This window comes from Parasteatoda tepidariorum, chromosome 2, assembly GCF_043381705.1.
Source record: "Parasteatoda tepidariorum isolate YZ-2023 chromosome 2, CAS_Ptep_4.0, whole genome shotgun sequence".
Lineage (NCBI taxonomy): Eukaryota > Metazoa > Arthropoda > Arachnida > Araneae > Theridiidae > Parasteatoda > Parasteatoda tepidariorum.
In genome coordinates this window covers 29,018,416-29,042,857 of record NC_092205.1, presented here as the reverse complement: position 1 = coordinate 29,042,857, position 24,442 = coordinate 29,018,416, and the positions used below count along the sequence as shown (strand labels likewise).

General features: G+C 28.5%; 1 protein-coding gene across 2 annotated transcripts; it reads right to left on the bottom strand.

Annotated features, from left to right (window-relative positions):
• Positions 1-558: 558 nt before the first annotated feature.
• On the bottom strand, positions 559-24,358 carry LOC107449623 (spermatogenesis-associated protein 20). Of its 2 annotated transcripts, none has more exons than XM_016065210.3 (14): positions 24,113-24,358; positions 23,295-23,438; positions 20,948-21,012; positions 17,992-18,146; positions 17,142-17,288; positions 16,606-16,810; positions 13,325-13,455; positions 11,972-12,151; positions 11,496-11,702; positions 9,774-9,966; positions 8,599-8,767; positions 6,573-6,781; positions 5,221-5,420; positions 559-3,010 (listed from the first exon to the last, which is right to left on the bottom strand). In XM_016065210.3, exons 2-14 carry the CDS (start codon positions 23,417-23,419, stop codon positions 2,729-2,731), a joined length of 2,268 nt encoding a protein of 755 aa, XP_015920696.1. In that variant the 5' UTR covers positions 23,420-23,438; positions 24,113-24,358; the 3' UTR covers positions 559-2,728. The 2 variants fall into 2 exon arrangements, with proteins under 2 accessions (XP_015920696.1, XP_015920695.1); XM_016065209.3 differs by having other exon boundaries at positions 24,093-24,350.
• Between the last annotated feature and the right edge of the window lie 84 nt (positions 24,359-24,442).

The window sequence follows — 24,442 nt, the reverse complement described above, 5'->3', positions numbered from 1 at the left end:
ATTTATTCTGACACTATGAAAATTATTAAGACAGTTGTTACACAGAATATGAGATAATTTCATAATTTATAGCTCATATTTATTGGAGCAGCATTTAGGAAGTGTCACACTGTTGCCGCACCGCACATATACTTCAGCACATACATCACACAAACCAACAATATTGCCTCATCTTATTTAAAATGCAAAAACTACCAAGAGAAATTAAATATTCAAACCACTAAGAAATAAAGATACATATTTTAAAGTTTGCAGAAACTCTAATAATTTAAAATTACATAATTCTTTTAGAAAAGTCAATAAATTTAATTTATTATACAAAAAAAAAGAAAGAAGGATTTACTTGATATTTACTTGAGCATTACGCCAATTGACTTTAAGATAAAGTATTCAAATATCTGAAATATTTATGACGAGTTCAAATAAAAGTTCTAGCAAAGCATTATTGAATTTTTATAATCCTTTTATTAACATGATCACAATATTAACTAGACCTCAAATACACCAGGAATGTTTTTATGCACAATACTAATTATTGATTTGAAAAAAAAAAAAAAAAAAAAAAAAAAAAAAAAAAAAAACTGACACACCATTCAAAAATTGTGTGGGTGACAAAAATACAACTTCTCAAGAGAAACTGAAATATTAAATAAGCTTTATCAGAAAATTGAGTAAAAAAATTTGGACAGTTCATGAAAAAAAATTGATATATTCAATTATGGAGGGATGGAGAAATATGTAAACCCAAAAATGAGTTTTTAAAAAAAAATTTAATTTAGGTTTAAAACATCAAATCGATTTAAAACAATAATTCCAGCACGTATTTGTGTAACTCTTTCAATTATAAGATCAAGCTACAATTTATTTAAAACTGCCAACTTCCTCTTCATTTGGTTGCAAAGTATACAGGTTTATTTTCATTGGTAAGAACAGAGAAACTTGAAGGTTTTTGTCACAAACAGCTGATTCAAACTAAGGAAAATGATGTAAATAGTAAAGTAAGCAGATTAAAAACTACAGCAAATGCCTACTGCATATAATAAGTATTTTTTTAAAGGCAAATAAGAATTCAACTACAACTGTGCCATCAAATTCCATTTCCTTTTTCAAGCTTCCTTTAACTACAACAACTTTAAAATAGCAAATGCTTCTGTAATTTAAAAAGCTAGAATAATATTTTCAGAAGTTTTTACTTCCACAGTTGAGAAATTCTTCAACTGGTATAATTTTCATTAAACAATGTAACTATAAAATGTCATTTAATATTTTATTAAAGTTTGAAGCACTCGGTATTCAACAAATATTCAAAATTAAACAAATGCTAAAAAAAAAAAAATTACATCTAAAAATGAAAACAAAACAACCATGCCTATAAGTCATTTGAATGTTGTAATTTAACGATTGTAAAAAAATAAATGACTTAAAACTGTTTAATAAAAACTAATAATAGTCAAAATATCAGCAATAGAAACTACTTAACGTCAAAAGAACAAATAAATCACTGTAGTGATTATCCTTCATCAGAAATTGGCTTCAATAAATATACTCTGTAAGAATGAGAAATACTAGGTTGAACAGATTCAATATTAAACCTCTCATGTGACAATTCATGAGGTTCAAACCAACGATTCTTTAAGTGAGCATTCTTTGGAACCTTTTTTCTTTAACATATAGATCTATAAAGTGCATCAATACAATAAACTATCAGTAAACAAATGAAACAATTAAAAAAAACCATTCCTTTGCTTATTGTTTATAGAACGACAAAACATTACATTCCGAATCTCTCTGTATGTTTAATGATTGGAAATTAGCCTTCAATTTTGGATTAGGATGCTTTATTTTAGGATGAAAAAAAAATTAAACCTTAAAGTTCACCCTTGAGTACTAATACTGTAATGAATGTGTCTCAAAATCTTATACATTCATTAGAATATTCATTTTCAAAATAATAAATACATCCTGAGAAAAATGATTTCCCATTCAATAAAATTCAATTTCAATGAAATTTTTTAAAAAAAATACTTAATTCAATAGCAAATAAACATTTTTCATAAAACACATTTTCCTTTTTAAAATTTACCATAATAGAACTAGGAATCCCTAGAAGCTAAATTATGTGTCAGTATTATAAAGGGATATACATTTTAAAACAAATTTCAAAAAAGCATTGCATTTCGAAAGTTATCTAAGCTAGAGAAAATAAACTAATCTGCAAAATAGACTTTTTTCATTCTTATGAACAAAAGCTTCTCTTTAGGAGACTTAATTTTTCAACATATTATTTAATGATACTAAATAAATTATAATGTTTTTAGGCCTAATGGGCTTACAACAGATGAGGAAGAAATGAATTTGCGTACTACCTGAAACACTACCATAAAAAATTTAAACAGACATTTCACAAGATAAAAATATAAAACAGAGAATAACAATCATAATATAATTACTTCTAACGATTATGGTAACTAACACCATGTCGACACAACAGTGTGTCTGGAACTTTAATCTAAGCCTGAGTTATCTAATAACCTTAGAATAAACAAGTATAATCTGAGAGCTACACCGGGAGGAGGGATTCGAGTAGAGAAAAATACTCCCTTTTCATTTTAAAATATCTTCCCAGAGCACTTCTTGGGATCGAGAGAGAGCCTTCCCTTTGAGACAAATGCTTCCTTCCGTGAGAAATATTCAATTTGGCATCATCCAATGGACTGGACTTTTCTTTTTAACTGGCAGGTTCCTCTTTTGAAAGAGGAGAGACTAAACATTTTTCTAAGTCTTCGGGGGTCATGAGAGGCAGAGAGCATGACTGCCTTTCACAGACCAGTGCAACACTGTCAGCTAGTTTGGAGTGGTCCAAATGTTCCAGAGACTTCAGTCTCTCTGACAGAAGCTTGGCAGAGTTCTCGTTAGCCAGGAGGAGAACTTTAAATGGCAGGTAATGGCAGTGGATCTTCCTTAAAAATTCTTGCGTTGACTCACTCTCTGGTGTACCTGTTATGACAATCTAGGAAGAACAAACATTTAGAACAATAAATTTTAATACTTAATTTCAGATAAGTTGTATGTGACATAACTTATATTACTATAATAACGTCATTTATGATACTTAAACAATTTAGAAATTGATAGCCAGTACACTGAAATTTCTTAAAGAGCATACCAGTCATACAAAAAATGTTGATTTGAAATTTAATATGTTATTAGTTTTGAATAGCATAATAACTTATGATTACAGTAGCAGAATTTACTGAGTCAATCTGCAGAGTTATCTTCAAAAATACAAATTTGTTTGCTTTTAATACAGTCAGGCAGAGATTATTTTTGTAAAGATTAAGCTTAACCTAACACATATGTATCACAATTTTTAAATACAGTCAAATCCCGCTATAGTGAACTCCCGGATATAGTGAACAAAATGTGCGGTCCCGTTTAATGTTATTTTTTGTGGATATAGTGAACCAAAAAAATGAGAAAGTTGGATATAATGAACTTTTTTCTGTTTTCACCTGATTTTTTTTCTTCTTCTTTTTTCGTAATAATTTTGAAATTTCTACTTCAAAATAAATACATATACCGATTTTTAATACCATCTATAGAGGGGAATGTAGCGATAAGCATTTTTTCTTGTTTACTTCTTTTATCTCGCTTTCCCATCCCTAAACAAACCAAGAAGATGCTTCCAACTCAGGCAGATAATGCACCTGTAAGGTGTCAGTGGGATCAGTATGCATTTTCTGTGAGAGGGAATGAGTAATTATTCATTATTGGTCAAAGGGTTAGACACTAATATGTGTTGATAGGGTTCTCCTTTCAACTCCTTTTTGCTATCAGTTTAGTTAAAAAAGGGCTCCAAACAAGTGTCTCAAATTTAACTACGGTGAGCAGTAAACGTAAAACGTTCTCCATTGATGATAAAATGGGCATAATCAGAAAAATTGAAAATGGATTCTGCAATCAAGCTGATATTTGCAAGGAATATAAACTATCCAAATCTGCAGTGTGTAACAGGTGGAAAAATAGGCAATTGATAATTTCTGCTCATGAAAGAAATTTAGATGGCAGAAAAAAGTTGAGAAAAGCAGATCACAAGGATGTTGAAGAAGCATTACTGAAGTTTTTCACCAATCGAAGAAGCCACAATCTTCCAGTATCTGGACAAATGTTGATGAATTTGCTCACTGATGGGAAAAACGATTTTAAAAAGAAATAAGGTTTAAGAGTTTTAGGAGATGGTTAATTATATTTATCACATATTTCTGAATATAAGTTCATCCGTATAGAAGCCAAAGAATACGCTTTTTAAAAAACTTCTTCTTTCAAAACTTGTATATAAACCAACATAGAAAATAAAGCATGCTACGCTGGGAAATAAAAATGTATCCCCTCTCTTTTAGTAATGGTAGATCTAGTAACCATTAAACAACGGGTAAAAAAAGCATGAACCTTCCAAATTCTTAATTAGAAGATTTACAAATAATATTTCTTTCCAATTGTCCTTTTAATGTGCTTCTTTTTTAATTTTTATATTTAGGCATTCAGTTTTCAACTAATATTTTGTAGATTTTTATGTTTGTTTGTATGCTTTGCAACATTTACAAATTGCTAATGCTTGAGAAAAGGGGAAGTATTTCCTTGGACTATGTCCTTCTGGATTTTTTCAAAATTAGAGTTTCTGATTTTAAGCAAATTCCTCAAATTTAGTTTTCGAAAAACTTCAAAAAATTATATTGGTATTACATTTGATGGAGAAAAAAAAATCAGTAATGCAAAACTAATTTCAGCTTTTAAAACTAATATTAAAAAATATTTGGTTGAGTAGTAGCAACTTTCAACCATTTAAAAAGCAACATGCCTTTTATTTTGGTTAAGGTTTTGCACCAAAAATATCACATGAAAAAGTGGATTGATCTTTGTTTATAGGTGGAATAGATTGACAGTTTCCAAATAAGAAATAGCTTTAACAGTTTCCTCTGTGAAGTTTGGAAAAAATTCAATATAATGTTAGAAAATATAAATTTAATAACACATATCAATTTGTAACATTTTATTTATTTTCCCCCTTTGCTGCTATGGTTACCAAAGAATGCTAAAATTCTGCATCAGAACTAACGTAAGCATGTGGCTTCCCTACCCTTCTATATTAAGCTACATTGAAGTTTTACTTTGTATAATTGCGTCTTTTTCATTGAATGGATTGTTGTGGGCAGTGATTACCTGCTTTAGTTTGGAGTTGTAGAACATCAAAGCACAGAGCATTTCCGGAAGAGCCATAGGCAGCATGGTCATTCGATGGCTGAATAGGGACAATATTTTGACGGCTTTATCTTGCAGGCTCAAATCCACAAATATGTTAGAAAGACGGAGTAAATTGGTAGCGGCTACAGAGTTGGGATTGGGTTCTGCCCCATCTTGATCTAAATGAAGAAAAAACAATACATCTTTTGATTATTACTTTCTCTGATACTTCTATTTAATATGTTTTTGAATAGAAAAAATCATGAAGTAGAATACTGTGTGAAAATAATTGATTGTAGTTACTGATAAATTAGATTAAAATACTCCAGAAATTTCACGAACTAACATCAATACCATTTTCTGGTTTTCTAAAACCATTCAAAATTCCACATGGTTTGCAATTGGCTACACTTATTAAGCCAGAAATATATCAGATTATTAGTTTTAAGAGTAAGGTTACACAAACATTATTTTTCAAAATTAAACACTTTTTATTACACTGTTACTTAATATCACGAAATATTTGAGCATGGGTTCAATTATGGCAGAAATTCTTAATATGCCACTCCTGATAGATGGCATGCTCACAAAACCACACTATTAATTTTTTCTCTTCAAAATTCAAATATTTAAACAAATATATATCAATTTCAAAGTGGTAGAAAGATCAAGAGAATAAGATTAAAAAACTTTACATAATTAAATTTATACATTTCAGTTATTTTTTTAAAAATGAGTTAGTCTCCTATACCTTTCTTCTTTTGGTACTCAGTATTATCAAAATTGTAAGGAATCCATAAAAAAATATATATATATGGTTTTAAACGATGACCTTCTATATCAATGAGCCATACAACAATGTTAAAACGTTAAGTAAATTAAAAGGAAAAATAATGCATATTTATATGGTTACGGTGGTCGCTGTCCAATTTTAAATAGAATTATGGTGATTAATATGTTGGACTCTTGTTTTCAAAAATAAGGTTAGTTTCAAATTGAATCAACTGAATTTGATATTTTAAGATGATCAGAAATAAAAGGAACTGATTGCACAGAGGAATAAGAAATACACAACTACTATGTCACAAACTACAATTTAGAACAAATAATGGCCTCCCACATGGTAAACTAATAACAAAATTGTTATGAAAAGTGAAGAAAAAAGAAGAGTTAAAAGTGGTGGTAAGGTAATGCTTTAACTAAGAAGATTTATGATTAGTAACTATTCAATATTTTTTAAATGACTCCTTTAAGATCTAGATATACACATATTAATAAACTAATATTAAATATCTTTTAAATTCTAATGTGCAAACTGTGGGTCAATTTACCTTCTTTTAGCCTCAATACAATGGACGTATCTGTGGAGACACTGTTGTAGTATCCACCATCAAGAGCATCCCAGAATAAGCAGTCTTGTGTCGTCTGTAGCTTAGATGCCCACTCCAGGCACCATGGGTCATATGTCGCCTCATACAAGTCCAGAACACCCCTCACAAGGAAAGTATAATCTTCCAAAACACCAGGAATTGGACTCAGGCTAAAAACACAATAACAATATTTTTAGAAATAAATCCGATACCCATTCATAGTATAATTTAAACAAACTAAATTATAATATCAAATTGACTGAACAGGAGTAGCAAAATTAAATGATCAATAATATGGCTTGCAAATGGAAGAGAAATTTCAGTTATTATATATTGAGATGAATTCTTTTTTAACATTAAAAAAGATATCCCAAAACTACATATACAAACATATAGGAAATACAAATGAAAGTAAGATGAATCTAAATCATACCGCAAGCTTAAAAGCAAATTAGAAGAATTGAGCAACACTTGCATTTCTCTTATTTTTTTATTATCATAACAATATTTCAAGAGTATATTTTTATATGCATATTTTTTGAATTAGGTAAAATATGTTTTAACCAGCAGGGTAATAATATATATGTCTCTAGCATGTAATAAAGCTAAAAACAATTTGAACAAATTATTTCTCTGAAATTGTCAGGTTTAAATATCAAAGAAATGAAACACGGAAAACTTTTTGTGGTTATATATCTTTTCGAATCTTTTTAATGTTGAAAGATAATCAAGTCAGATTGATCATCTTAAAAAACAACTGTTTAATTTTTATTTGTTTAAAACACATTTATAATAGATATAAAATTACATTATGCATGCATATTAAAAGCACATATTAGTCAGTTGGTTGTTTGGTGTCGTATCCTCTATTGAATCATATTTCATGGTGTACTTGAATAATTTTTGTTATTTCTATGGCATTAAATGAATACAAATCCTCTTCTGTGGGGTATTTCAAGAGATGAAGGCCTGCAGCGACTGCAGGGCAGTTAAAACATGATATGGTGTCAGTTCCACATTAAGACAAGTTGCCACAGTTTTGATATTTTCTAGTCCCATCTGTAGAAATTTTCATGTTTTTATGATGTTTTGTTCTTAGTCTGATGAGAGTAGGGGCTGTCTTCCTATCGATATGTGTCAGTAATTTTTATATTAAAAAAGTTGTTTTTCCTTAAAAGAATTTTAGTTTCATAGTTTGCTGAGTCTTTTGTTTTACAATCCAATCCTAAGGCATACTCAAAATGGGGAAGACCAGAGCCTGATCTAGAAATGTAGGCACAGAACTGTCGGGGATCCTCGGTCGTAACTTTAAATATAATTTATTTGTTGCTTATTGATAAAGTGCATTAAAATTTTTATAACACGAGTAAAATATGATATTAGTAAGTTTGGCTTAATACCTATTATGATTTTTGTTAATTCATAACTCTAATAGACAATCCTTAAGGAAAATTACAAAAATATGAGGGCTTTAGGTCTTGGCCTCTCTGGCCTTATGATAAATCAATTACTGCATTGGAGAAGACAAGGACAATTGTCTTAGGTTAGCTGTATATCTGGTTGAAATTTCATTAAAAAAAAGTATTATATTTTTTTAATTCATTATTTTATGGAAAAAAATATGCAGAGAATACCTTTTTTATGTATATTTGTAATGTTCTACAAATTTTTCTCACAATTAAGCTTTTGACAAATTAAATAAAAAATAACAATATCAACTAAGCTTTCAGCAAAAATACCAGTAATAAAAATAATTGAAGTTACAAATTTTGCATGTTTATGAAAATTGATATTTATAGAATCAAATGGTAAATTATTGTTTTCAAAAACAGCTTTTGCAGTCGATAAATTTTTCATATACAGCTTAAGAACTATGAACATTATATTCTTTGACTTTTAAGGAAGGACCTCACAATGAATTTCGAAGAATCTGTGTCCAGCCAACACAATCATACAGATACATGACATCTGGAAAAAGGACACTCACATTTGAGCAACAGTTGAGTTGCTTCCTTTATAAGCACTTCGTAGCAAACAATTAGACTCTGCATTGTATAGGTGTTTGTGTACAAATTGTGCAGCTTTCATTGCAATCTCAGCATACTTTGGGTCTTGTAGCACTTGGGCAGCTCTTGCAAAACCACTGATCATTAATCCTGAAAAACTCATAAGATTCTTTTATTTTATCGACAAATTTTTTATTTACAGAAAACAAAAATAGAACAATAATGCTGATTGTTTTTCAAATAAACAGCTGTGATAAACAATACAATATTAAAAAAAAAAGAAAAAATTTTTCAAACAGCATGATACTTTCATAAACCACTACCTTACATCTAAAATAACAGTTGCAGTAGATTGGGGGCATTGTAAGTGTACCCTACACTTCATGATTTGAAAGTGCTGCAATTAGCTTTTTTAAGGCTAAAATAAATTGTTTGTTTTTAATTGAATAAATTATATTATTTAGAAGAAAAAAAACCCACAAAGGAATATAATTAAAAAAAAATCCATGTCATTTTAAATAAATATACAAACTTTTTCAAATAATTTAAGATTATTAATTGAAGCAATAAAGAAAAAAACAAACAATGGAAATAAAAATATGGCCACTGAAGCCGACGTCTTCAGGGGGTACCAGCTCCAGAAGCCATAAAACAAAACCTTTTCTATTGAGAGAGTGGACAATTGTCAAAATGAGCTCTCTCAGTACCCCATATTTGTATTATTAAAACTTTTTTTTTTTACAAGAACAATTGAAAATTGCTTTTATTAAATACTGTTTCTTTAAGGGATAACATTCAGCTACTAAAAGCGCACAGATCCATTTCCTTCAATTCTCTCTAATAAATACTTTAAAATAAAAAAATCAAACGAAACAAAAAATAAATAGGCTGAATGTTAATAAAAATTTTGAATCTTAAAAATTAAAATCTTCTATGACAGGTATTATTTTTGCTATTATGATAATATTTAAATACAAATTCTTTATGATTATGAACTTGATTTGAAGTGTATTTAAAAGATCCATTATGAAATGATTATAAACAACCAATCACGTATTGCAGATTTAAAATTTTGCATTTGCGTTTTACCTTTCATATGAATGAATAAGAATTACAATAGTCAACATCTCAAAATATCTTCAATGTAAGCACATACCATTCCAGGAGGTTACAAATTTGTCATCCATGTGGGGCCTGGGTCTTTGTTGGCGAATTTCAAAAAGTTTTTCTTTTCCCTTCAGCAAGGCCTCCCTGAAAACATCCACATCTAGTTCTAAGCTCTTTGCACACTCTTCCTCCTCCTCTTTCACAATGAGAACATTTTTTTCTTTCAGTTCATGATGGGGATCCTGCAAAAACCATCACGAACATATTCATTAACCTATTCATTTCAACAAGCATAAGCTACAGAAAGAAAATTATGAGTTTTGCTAATTAGAAGGATAATAACCAGATAAAATTTTGATTTAGTGACTTACATTCAGAATAATAAGAAAAAAGTTCAAATTTTAAAAAAAACAAAACAAGGTCTTAAAGCAGTTGTTTAACTTTGCACCAGAATCATGTATTATATATTTATTACTCACACTCAGTTCTTTTTAATTCAAACTTAGGAAGGGAGAACGTTGCAGCATATTATAATACTGTTAAGTTGAAATAACTAGGTACTTCTCTAATCTGAAATAAATTCCATCATAAAATTTATTAGATTTTAATGAAAGGATTTATGGCAGAGTATCAATGCTGCTAAGAGTATCCAACCACTGTGGCGTTAAAATTGATAAGACATGGGATCCATTTTTAAAACAAACTTTTTTAGATTTATGGCAACATGTAAGTTAAAAAGATATAGTATAATGAGTATTTTTTATTTGGAACAGTGTATAGTTTCAAAGCTAATAATCCACGTTTGATTCAATTTGTAAAGAAAACCATGATCTATTTGGATGTAGACGGTACATAAGATTTACGTGCATAATTTAATGAAATATAAAAATAACAATTGATGGTATTAAGTTTATTCATTCACATTTAGCACCATACTATTTTGATAGTTTGTCCATACAAGTCAAAAGTTTGGATACAAAGTCAAAACTTAGTGGAACAGTGGAGATCATAAGCTCAGTACAGGTCCTTTTTGTTTAATAAAGTACTATGAACTAATAAAAAATAAAATTAGGTGATCTTTATTATATTTGAATGTTTCGAACAAGACGCGAAATGCAGAGAAACGATTAATAAGATATCACCAAGACGTTCAAACTATTAATTAAGTTTAAGCTGCAAAATAAAATATGAAGATTTTTCTAGAAAAGTTAAACAACTGTCAGAATATAATTTAAAATTTTTCATTTTGTCTAATTATGCACAGAGCTTTCCCCCCAATACTTTAGTAAGCAAAACATTTTCTAGAACTCCTATGAAAAAATCAGAAGAAACAATGAATATCATTTAGAAACAATGAATGATTTATTAATATCAACTTTAAAAATATCTATTTTTTTTCGTTTTTATGTAAGTTGAAAAGAATGAAGACTTCATTCTTTAACTATAAAACTTTATTCAAATCTGCAACCACTTTAAAAAATGTTTACCTTACTTAAGATTTTTGTTCTGTGATTCAAACATTTTGATATTGTAGCCATGCAGAATTAAAATCATCAGAGATCTAGTTAACTGTACAGTAAGTGCGAAGAGGCCTCACAATGGATGCAGAGTTGATCGAAGTTGAAAAGATAGGTCAATTTATAGTTGAAAAGATAAGTTTGAACAGCATTTTTGAGTTCCATAAATAATGTTTCAACTTACAACATCGCTCAGATCTTTGGAAATGTATTTCAGAATGTCAAAAACAAAATCAGAAAAAAATGATTTATACCTGATAAGGATCAACATTGCCCTCTGGAAGTACATGGAAATATTTACAAATGACATCAGCGAGCGTCACTTTAGTATTTGGCACCATTTCGGATAGGTGTTCTCGAATCTCGGACTCTATCCACACGCAGAATGCCCCCTCCTTCTTTCTTTCGGAAGACTCGGATGGTAATGAATCTGCATCCTCAGCGCTATAGAATCCGCCATTCTAAATTATAAAATAAAACACAATAATTAAGTTCATTAGAAAACAATGGTCATCTTTTTTATAAGAATCGAAAGTGGTCAAACTATTTGCTATAAAACAAATGCAACTATATACTATAAAAATTGTTATTTTTCTATCAATATAGTTTTGATAGTCAAAACTTAGTCTTATGAGCAATGCAACAAGCACATAAACAACAATAATCTTAAATAAATTATTTCTAATTTTGAAAAGCATTTATGAGTTCCATAAATAATGTTTCTACTTACAACATCTCTCAGATCTCTGGAAACATATTCTAGAATGTCAGAAGCAACATCAGAAAAAAATTTGTCTTTCGTGATTTGATATGCATCTAAATATGCAACAGCCAACTGGCCCTGATCATACAACATCTTTTCAAAATGGGGAACGTGCCAGAATTGATCAGTAGAATACCGGTGAAAACCCTGAAAGGAAACAATTAAAAATAGAAGAATATTGAAACAAAATATCTTTTTAAATGATATCACAGCTTTTATGTTTCTGTATAGACAAAGGGCACCCAGTTAAAATAGTAGAAAGTGTTAGCTTATTTGATAAGTAATATATTGCATCTATGATAAATAGTAGGGATAGCTGAACAGGCTTTTTCCAAAAGTGTAAAAAAAAAAAATTTAAGAAAATTTATTTTGAGCATGACAGCAAAGGTACATTTACTTGAGACTGACGAGAAATTAATACAACTTAGAAACTTAAAAGATACTCACGAATACTTCATATTTTAAATGAGAAATACAATACAATGAAGAATATGTGGCAACTTATAAACTGAATGTGGAGATGGATGCAAGATAGAACACAGTAACGCGTAAAAAAACAATAGTGATAAAAAGCAGCAATAGAAGCATGATTGATAGGTTTATTTATACTAATTCCCAATTATCATAAATTTGTTGCAAAAATAATCAAAACAAAAATAAACTATTATGATTATCTCTAAAATAAATTCAAACTCTTAAAGCATAAATAAAGATTCTGATGTAAACAAAAAAAAAAGAATTTATAAATACAGATGGAGTTTTGATAAAACTTTAGTTGTTCCATGGTATAAACAAGACCAGAAACACTTCCTTAAATAATACTGGTTTGTTAACTGACAAACTTCCGGTTTAAATGACTCTAAAAATGCTAAAAACTATACACTATTATAAAGGATGTTGCCTACTTGCTTTAGGGCTTTGAAATATATCACAGAGGTAAATTTCATGTCTAAATAAATTTGTTAGGTTGATCTACCAAATTACCCACAACTCCAACAACAATGCTATAAGCAAAGATATTACGTACTCACTCACTACGTTTGTGAGAAGAAAAAAATGTAACAACATAAGAGATAATTCATTATTATTAAAAGCAGTGAATTGGAAGTTTGAATTTATAATGCACGAAAAAGAAAGTAAAGTAAAAAAAGAATATAATCATAAATTTTAATTATAATTTGTTAATAGCAACAATACAATCTTTTTAACTTCCCTCTAAAGATTATACACACTCATTATTACTACATTAGATTGTATTTTTATAATATTACATTAGTACAATATATTTTTTACATTAATACAATTAGAGCAACAAATAACCTTGGCTATGTGATCATGTATTCCTCCACGAGCCATCGTTTTCAATGTGTGCAATGCCATTTCGAGAGCTTCCTTCCCATCTTTCGACTCCGGATCCGTTGAGTACATCCGAAAGAGAAAGTTGAAGATGACTGGAAAAACAGTCAATAATCAGCTAAATAAAGAAGACAGTTTTCTTTTCATTGTGGCTTTAAATTTTTCAATACCCTCTAAATTAGAGATCTTTGACATTGTTCAACATTTAGTGCTTTGTAAAAATAATTAGATGATAGGCTTTATTTTTGAGTTGATGTTTAATTATAACATAAAAAAATATTATTAAATACAAATAATACTTAAAAGCTATTTTGTTACGAGCTATCTGCAAAAAAAACTTTTAAGAAATATAAAAATGCAAGTTCATTATTATTATGTCCTAAATACTTTTTTTCACATCTCATTCTGAAAAAACCTAAAACTTTCACAAAAACTCACAGTTAGAGATAAAAGTTATCTAAATATACAATATTAGACTGCCATGAACCTTTTATTTCAGTTGAGAATTAATTTAAGAAACGAATAGCAGTTAAAAATAAGTTAATTGTTCAAGAGTAAACAGTGCAGATGTGTCATCATTGTATGAATTGCTATAGCGAATGCTGCTGTTTGATAATTTTTTAGATTTATTTCTTTAATTTTATTATACATTGATTTGGTGTGTTTCTTTTTGAGATGTGGGACCAGAAAAATCCTATAAAATGCTTCTCGAGTTGTGAATAAAAGAGAATCTCCTCATTTGAATGAAGTTTTTATTTTTCTTGTTTTAATTAAGAATCAGAAATTCCAACCTATAGGTAACTAATAATAAGTTTTTTAATATGCCAAATGCTTGATTAAAAAATAACATCCTATCACAAACATAAAAAAAGGTTACATTTTTATTATTATTACAGAACACAAATAAGTAATATAGAAAGGAAAAAGTAAAAAAAAAAATGGTTTTAAGGAAATTAAAGAATTATTTCTTTGATATATATATGACTCCTACCTTTGTAAATAATGGATGAAATTATGGACAGTGAAAACGATTAGGGAATTCTTCGGGAATTAAAATGGCTAGTAAGAAAATTGTAACTTAATTCAGAATTAAATCATTCAATTCATTTTTTAAAAGCTAAATTAGAATCCCATCAAAAATACTTTTTATTGTGGCCCAAAATCATGATACTTGTAAGCAAAGTCAAAAAATATATACATAGTTCTTATTCCTAGAAATCAATAAAAATATTTTCTCACAAATGAATCAAATTAAAACAAATAATAATTTAATTACGAAAATTAAACCAGTTTTAGTGGTTAGAAAAACTACAATATTTTTGTAGTTTACTACAGCTACTTTGTTACAAATGTAGTTAACTACAATTACTTTTTTTCAAATGTAGTGACAAGAAACTTTTGAAATGTAGTCACAGCTGACCTAATTTAAGGAGCCAAACTTTGATGGGGAAATTAATTTACACATTATGTTTGGTTTTTAAAAAATGTTGGCTTATATTTAACATGAAGTGTTATTTAGAAATATTTATTTGTGTTTACATGAGCCAGAATGTTATTCTAAAATATTTCTTTGTGAATTCGCTAATTTAATCTTTATTTTTTATGCCCATATTGACAGCGAATAATTAATTTAAGAAATGCTAGGAAATTATCAAATATTTGCAATTTCGTGTATTTACTGACCTTTTTTTCCTTTTAAGAAATTAAGTACAACGGAAATATGTTCCCTTCCATTGAAATAACATCAATGTTTCACAAGTGTACATTTGCATGTGAAAGTGTAACCAAAGTGATAAATTATCTATTATTCATATGGCTAGCTAAAATATATATACGTGACTCTAAGAACACAATTGTTACTCACAGTCAGAGAGGCATTTAAAATTGCGTCTACTGACAGATCCCTGAAGATTTATACCCACCAAATTCGAAAAATTAGTTGTTAGAACTCCGCTCATGCTAAACTAACAAAAAGTAGTTGCCAGAAACTGCAACAAACTTTTGTAATGCACTGCTCATTGCACTACTTTTTTAAAAAAGAATCAACTACACCACAAACTATGAAAAAAAGTAGCGACTACAGTAGTTTCACTACTTGTAGTGTCCACATACTAAACTAACGTAAAAGTAGTAGCTAGGAATCACAAAACTGTTTTTTTTATTTTTTTTTATTGCACTACCCATTACACTACTTTTTTTTTTAAAAAAAAAAAGTAACACACTATATATCAAACTACGATAAAAAGTAGCGATTACAGTGGTTTTACTACTTGTGACCACTACTATAGTTAAAACTAACAATAACTAAACTAACAATAATAAAAAATAAATAAACAATAACTTATTTTAAAAAAAAATCTAAGTTTTAACATCAGAATTTATATGTAGGACGACACCTTAAATTACAGTATTGGCTTTGTAAATAGGAATTTTGGAATATCAAAATAAGCAGCAGCGATCAACGTTAGAACCTCCCATATTAGAATTCTTAAATTTTTTGCTTTGAAAGTAATTTTTTTTAAAATACGAATTTTTTAGGCAGGAAATGAAATGATTTTCAGAGCATGAGAGAATTAAAAAATACACTTGTGATTAGTGACTGCCACTAACTAAAAACCTTTAGGTTACAAAATCAGTTGCTTTTTAAAATTAAATCTAAGAAAACGGAACCATTACATTATCAGAACATGCTGGAACCATCCCTGAATGAAATCATTATTGCTGTTTTGTAAAATTAAATTTTTGTCATGCATATGCCTTAGAAATGAAACGCTTTGCTTTTTCTTTCCTTTTTCTTAAGTTTCAAGAGCATTTAAATAACAAATTTCACTACTTCAATGAACAAAAATAACAAAGTTACAGGCTTGGACTACACATTTTAGGGAAATTGAATGGTGAGGGTTAAAAAGCTTAATAATAGTAAAAAAACTAAAAATATTCATCTAAAAAGTGATTTTAAGTGCAATTTCATTCTTTACCACAAATAGAATTTTAAATTTTTATTTTTGTACTTATGCATGAAATATTACATGAATCTAGAGAAAGTCACAAAAAAATATTCTAAAACAATGCTCTATTTAAAAAAAGCAATTTTTTATTCACTGACAGGATGAAAATAAAAACAATTGTACAAGCAAAAAAAAAAAAAAAAAAACTTTTCTTTTTCAAACATAATGTATATATATTTATATATAACGTTAAAAACGCAAGGCAATTTTAAACACTCTCAGATTGGTCTTATTTACCTGGTTGAGGGAACTTGGGTGCACTTCCAAATCCACCATATTCTTTGTCATATGTATGAAGTAGCTCAAGAAAACAATTTTTGATGCAATCCATGCTGGGAGGCATTTTTCCAGACTCAGAGAACGCCTTCAAACTCATAGACTGAGTTATAATTTCAAGAATTCTACTCCCCTGTTCCATCACTTTCACTCGGTTCACCTGCCACTAAAATTTTTTTTTAAATTCAAAAATTTTTTTTTTACAATTCATTTACCGATGTATACACGATGAAATAAATTTCTTAGATAACTATAATAAAATAGACTATTTAAAAACAATAACAATGTAAAATGTAAGAGATAAAATGTTATATATTAAAATAAAATGTAAGAGACTATAAAAACAAGTCTGTAAAAGGTAATAAAATATCTTAAAGTATAACTAATTACAAAGCAAAACAGATGTAATACACCCAGCAAAATTTCAAATAAAGGCAATAAAAATTTCAATCAAAAATGTATTCTTTTGCACTATATATTTGAATCAAGGACCTTACCTGTTGAGCAATATGTGTCACAATTGTCTTAAAACCTGGCTGCCCATAATAGCGGTCATCAGGTGGAAAGTATGTCCCTCCCAAAATAGGTTTCAAATCAGGTGTAAGCCATACGCTCATGGGCCATCCACCGCCACCTGTAGTTGACTGTAAAAGTATTTTTTACATTGATCAATGTCTTTGCACTTTCAATTATGACATTATTCATTTTCCAGTTTCTAGTACATACTAATGAAATATACAAACATAAAATTAAAATGTCATTTAACCAAAACAGTTATTTTAAAACTCCCACAGACACAATAATTCTTTCAAATTTCATGACATTTATTAACAAATTTAACAGTAAGTATATACAGCAAAAATGTTTTCTTTTTCACATAAGATTTTCCTTAATTTTATTTTAATACTTTTAATTACATATATAAATATGAAACACTTTTTATAAGAATTTTAATTCAATATGGCATTTTGTTTGAAACCTTTTTTTATGAAACTGAAATTAAAATTACACCAATGATAATACAAGCTGTTTAATTAAGTGAATCTATTAGTATTGAATAAGTTATACCTTTTCTATAAAAGAAAGAAAAATAAAGTATGAACCAACTTGTTGAACTATGCAATTATATCCAACTAGTGCTATTTAATAAGCATACAAACAAAAAATATGAAATAATAATATTTTATAGTTTTTCAATGAATAAAAGGTTTATGTAATGAATGATTTATCATTTGACATGTTGCCAGTCGATTTTCGATGGTTTAAACAATGTGAGATCGTCCACTTTGCCAATAACAAACACAAAAAAAAGATAAGAAAAGTGTGAAAAAATTCTGGATCAAATACCTGAACAAATGTCATGTACACTTTGTCAACATCTGGCCTCTCTTCCCTGTCCACTTTTATGTTGACGAAGCTTTCGTTCATTACTTTGGCGATCTCTTCATTCTCGAAAGATTCCCTCTCCATCACGTGACACCAGTGACAGGTGGAATAACCCACTGAAACATTAAACAACGCTTAAAATTATCTACAAAACTAAAACTTCTAACCAAAACTTTTTAACCAATATATGAAGGTAATCTAAAAATTGTGTAAACTTATAAAGTAACCCATCGTGTAGTCAGAGATCGCCAATATGCATTTAGATATGTATTTGACATGTTTGATTCCAGTTTCACTCCAGAAAAATTTCACTGGGAACGAGAATACTCCTCAAATAATTTTTATTAAAATGGTTAGTTTTTACTGATATTGAAGAATAATGCAAGAAAAAATCAATCAGAGCAATATATCAGTCAGTGTAGAGAGAGTGATAACTACCCCCTTTAGTGCATTCTAAATCTAGGAAATTAATTGCCACTCTTCTAGCAATACCAATAACTATTGCAACTCAAAATGAAATATATCTAAAACTTGAGCTTTGTTTGGCTTTTATGTTACCTTTCCAAATTCTCCAGTGAAGTACCCAATTTTCATATCACCCCTGTGGCAGAATTTTTTCTGACTTTCTGCGACAAACCTAATTAGAACCAATATCTTTCTGCAAGATATTTTTATCGTTATAAATGTATGTGTAATGAATTTATAATAATAGATGAAATTCGTGTTTATAAAATAAGTCTACATGCATAGAATAAAACTGTGTAGTTTTTTTCTTAATTTCATAATATAAGTTTACATTTCTTAATAAGTTTAAATTGTTTAAGTATAAATTTGCATAATCTTCGATAATAACGAAAAGTTATAAATGTATAGATCTGCAGACAAAAATGCTTACTAGAGCATAAATAAAGATTACCCAGAACCTGTAATAAGATAGAACTTATAGAAATAGCTAAGAATGGACAAAAAGATTAAATTTATAAAACAAGATAACTGAATTTGAAGTATCAGTTTAAAACAGTATGATTTAATGTTTCACTATAGTAGTTATATCAGGTACAGAAACAAATCAGGTGAAAAAATTAATATTGAAGTTGAGTAATCAAAATAATAAAATAGTATTGACTATAACCGAATTCTAAAAGCAAAAAAATTAAAGCAATGTTTGTTTCAATTTTTTCTACATCTAATTAATTTTATCTAATTAATTAGATGCGATTAATATTGTACTGACTTATTGAAAGATTTTTTTTTTAAAAAAAAGGAGGTAAATAAAACTTTTTTCGTGATCAGATTAAGTTCAGAACGAAAAAAATACACAGCGCTTGTGATTTCGCACTGTATTGTGTAAATATATAGCACTGATTCCACACGAAGTATGCAGAAGCAGTTTCCGACTCAATATGCTCAAGTCTATTCAACATCTCGAAACGAAATAGTCTTTATCAGTACTGAAACATCGGTATTAGAGCCATATTCATTGGATGCGATTTTTTTCGCATGCGTATGGAAACCTGTTTGAAAGTGACCAGTAAATATTTTTCACCAATCTGGTTTTCATTCGCATGCTAAAAAATCGTAGATAGTGAGATATCTTTCAGGCTTTATTTCATTTATCGTTAGATTGCGTTTTTTTTTTTATCGACGATTTAATTCAAAGCATATAGGCATTTTTAGATGTTGTCGACTTCCATCTTATTTCTTTTTCGGAATGCCGCCTTGATAAATCAGTTTTCAAATTTGTTTTAACTATTGTGGCTTCACAATTGCAACAAATAACCTTTTCGCTAGACATGATTTTTTTAAAAAAAGAATCTTTTTACGCATGAAATTTTCCACATAAGTGCAAAAAATATAAAATGCTCTGTTCTCATAAAAAAACACAAAGCAAATTACTGCGCCAGCGATAGAGACCGAAGTTGGCAAATTTCCAAAAATAGCTTAATAAAGGGGAAAAAAATTCTCCCCTTTTTATCCAGTAACTGTTTGTGTTGGAGATTAACGGAGAATTACGAGCGCTTTCTCCTTCCGCGGTACGCTAGAAAAAAAAATATTTAAAACAATTCTGTAAGAAAAAAAGTTTGCAGAACCATTATTGCTTCTGCAGAATTTTTTTGTTTCTGAAGAAAATGATTTTTTTTGTTGGTAAAACAGCTTCTGTTTCTGCAGAATTTATTTTGAGAACTTTTGTTTGTAGCAAACCAAAAATTTTTATTTCCCAAATAAAAAAAATCTTTCTGCAAGAACTCAGTCGCTTTCTGCGACAATGTCGCTGTGTCGCCGTGTTTCTGCCACGGGGCATATCACTAATAAAAGTGCCAATGTTAAAATGAATTTCAAACATACTGTTAAATGGTGAAAATAAAAGAAGTGCATACAAATTTACATTCCAACTATTTTATTAGTAGTTATTTTATTTTTTTAGAAACCTCACTCTAACTTGTAAATGAGAGAAAGATGAAAATACTAATATGGATGGAGTATTTTTGTTGTTGTTGCTTTTGGTTAAATACTGAGGCAATAATTCTAGTGTTTACATTGTATAACTTATCTGTCAATTGTAATATAATCTGTGTGAATTGTGCTAATTTTTCAGCTAGATGACTGCCTCACTCGTCTAGCCTTTGGGCTGACCCCGGTGAAAGTTACAATAAAAACCCTCATGAATATCCCATTTATTTAAAATAATGTATTTTATTAATGAATATTTCTATCAGCTATGTAATTTGTCTGCCAGAAAAGAACTTGCAGTCTAAAAATAAAAAACAGATTCCCACTTATATAAAATAAAGAAGCTTTCTCATCACTACGTAACTGTACTGATAAATGCAAAATAATATTCTGTATAAATATTTGAACGTATAATAATTTTTCTTATAATATACTTGTGTAAAATAATAAAAATAAAATAACAAACCAGATAGAAATATCATCTTGTCTTCCTCTAAGGCTCTTTGAAAAGCTTCTTGTCCCCACGGATACCTAGGAAAAAAACAAAACTGACGATCAGGTTTTACTTTTCATTTTTTATATATATATATAAATATTTAACAAAGTTTATAGCTTAATTAAATATTTACAACAAAAGCAATGTTTATACAAACTTAAATTTTCACTCAAAAAAGTTGGACATAATTACTGTGAAAACATACACAAAAAATAAAGCTAATAGATGTGAGAATAACTACTTGAGAATATATCTTTTAGATTAAACACAGTGAAAAAATTTTAGAAAAAAATTAAGTTATTTGTTTCTTAAATTAGTACAGTCAGTCGATGAAAGTTGAAATTTTTAAATATACTTGTCAAGCGTCAGAAACTGGTTAAAGTCATCAAAAATTCATGGTATGCTATTTTTTTAGTCCTTACTTTTTTCTTTGTGTTTTATAGAATTTTGTGTTAGATACATAATTTCCATTTTTTACATCTAACCAACTAAATATAACAATATTAGTATGGAACAGATCAATATTTAAATGTTTGAAAATGATTTATAGATACAAATACTTAAAAACACAAAATATATAGTAAAGTATTTATTATTTACAGAAAAAGTTTTATTTTTTTGCAACATTAGATCTAGTAACAAACAAATTAATAAATTTTGGTATGCTTAGCTTTTAAAATCTTAACCTCTTAAGAAATAATGAAACAAATAATATAAAAAAGTTAATAGTTCATGCTTAGTTATAGAAATTTCTTAACTGCAAATTTCATACATTTACAAATTTTTCTCTTAGGCAAGAAAACATATCAACTCATTGAAATGAAAAAACAATTATAATAACTTCATTCTTATGTTTATTGAAAATTTTTTTGAAATTCTCTCCTCAAAACACTTTTTTTTGGAGGAAAAAAAAACAAACTTTTTTTAGTTAACAATGATACTGGAAATGATTATTTACTTTGGATGATTTTAAAAAACTCATAAATGCTTAAGTATTTGACGATACAATTTAAAAATACATAGGGTATTCAGAATAAAAACTTGTCATTAAAAAAAAAAAACAGGAAAAAACCAAAAAAGCTATTGAAAGCTGTCAAATCACTGATGAGGAAGGTGGGTGCACAAAAGCTACAGAACCTAATTGGTTGTGGATTGTTTCCTTCTTTAAGATAAAAGATGGTAATTAAAAAAGCTTTCAATTCTCTACCAGCTATAAAACAATTTTAGACGTTTTTTGCATTCCTCTACACCTATAGTGGCTTGTCAACTTTTGAAGTGTTTTAAATGTTTTTTTTTCTGGTTTAAATCTTAATTTGCGAGCATCAATGATTTAATTTTTTTTTGTTGTCTTTATTTTAACAAGGTTCCTAAAAATATACGCTAAAGGTGGTCTATACTAAATGATTATATCTGGTGCATATGAAATGGCTACTTAACGAAATTTAGATTAAAATTTACTGAATTAATTTTTCTTAAAATTACTTAGAAAAAATAAATCTCAGAAATTAAACAAAACACCAAAATTTATGCTTCTATTTTTTGTATTTTTTTAAAAAAATACTTATCAACCACAACAAAAGTACTTCGCTATTTGATTAGGTTTATTTTTGATTAAATAGAACAGATCAATATTTTAAATTAAATTTAACTAACACTATCTGAGACATAGGAAAAATACACTTATATAACACATCCTTTTATTCATTTTACAGCCCACCTTGAACAGCCAATTCATTTGTGGGTTTACTATGATCGATATTCAAATCGTACACCAAGTTTCGTTGAGTCGAGTCTCATACTAAATTACAACCTTAATAAAATCCTGATATTCACTAAAATCTTAATACACTTGAAATATAAGCAGTATAAGTACAATAACAATATATGATTGAGGGTCATTAAGTTAAGACATACATACATCTTCATAAGGCTAAGCATACCATCCATACATAAAATTTATATATATACACAACATGTGGTCGTTTATATATATATAGCTGGTGTAACACAGCCAAATTAATTTTGTCATCTCGAGATTGAACCCCATCCAGAAGACAAGGGAACTCCTTGAGAAACTTACTAGCTTTCATGGAGGACTTTTTGATGAAACTAACCCGCATTTGCGTTAGATGGAGAGGAAAAATCATGATTGTGGTTAGCCTGAATGCAAAGGAATCCTATCCCATGATCCACTGAGGACTTTTTTTATAACTGGGTTTGGAATACTACAAGATACTGCTTAAGAATTATACATAAAATCACATACATTTGAAACTCTGTAAGCCTGTTATTAAAAAAATATATATATATATATTACCATTCAACTGGATTTGCTGCATGTTGCAGTAAATAGGGTGATTTTTCTAAACATAACTTATTTTTAAACTTCTTTTCCTCTGTTGGCTGAGAACCTCCAGTTTCGGAGGAAGAAGCCATTCGCATAAGCTCAAAATTGGAAGACCTAGAACAAAAATATATATAACTGTAAAATAATATATATAACTATAATATATATTTGAAATTAACCGCTAAAATAATGATAGTTTGGGCAACTTTTGGCGCAATAAGCTAAAAGATTTCAAATTAAGGTACACTCGCAATTCTCAATTCGTAACCTTCTTGGGCAAGGCACTACATATTTTTCATAAATTTATTCCAAATTAAATAACCAAACAATTTAAGTTGGCCCGAAGAAGTACCTACTTGGAAAAATTCTCTAAGAGTTTAAGATTTTACAATAGTATCAGCTAATGGGTTATTAAGTTATGTAGGAGGATGGAAAATGATGCACCTCAAAAACCAAATGTTTAACTAATCAAAATAAAATTAATATATATATTTATATACATACACAGTGCAGAAAGTTTTTACCGCTTAAGATAAGCTAAATAATTCTCAAGTGAAATTTATAAAAGAACATCAACTATTTAATAAACAAAAACAAGAGATGAATTTCAAAATAAAATCAAGTTCACTGGCAATTATGCAAGTAAATTTATTGCGGTTGGATTATAACACTGCCAATGTTGTCTTCTTTTATCGATTTTACAAACAAGATAAGAAATATTCAAATTAAAACTATCTCTATAAATCTATAAACTAATATAACTCAAACCTATGTTGTTTAAACAGCACCTTATGCGCAGTGAGCAGACAGGGGATATTTATTTTTCGCACAAGAACATCAATCAGAGTTTTTCTGGTAAAATAATGCCTGGTGAAATTACTTATTTTAAACATCATCCACTATATTGAAACATAATTTAATAAATTGTTTTCACTTTAAATCCAATATATTTCAGTTACTGTGATAGTAAAAATTTCATCTTCTGATCAAATACCGAAACTTCTTCAATTTCTGCTTTCGCATGTTGCCAGATTGCATTAATTCATAAACATAAGAAAACTTTAAATGCTCAAATGAAAGCTTCAAGCTCAAAATCTTACTTTATATAAGTTTCCCAA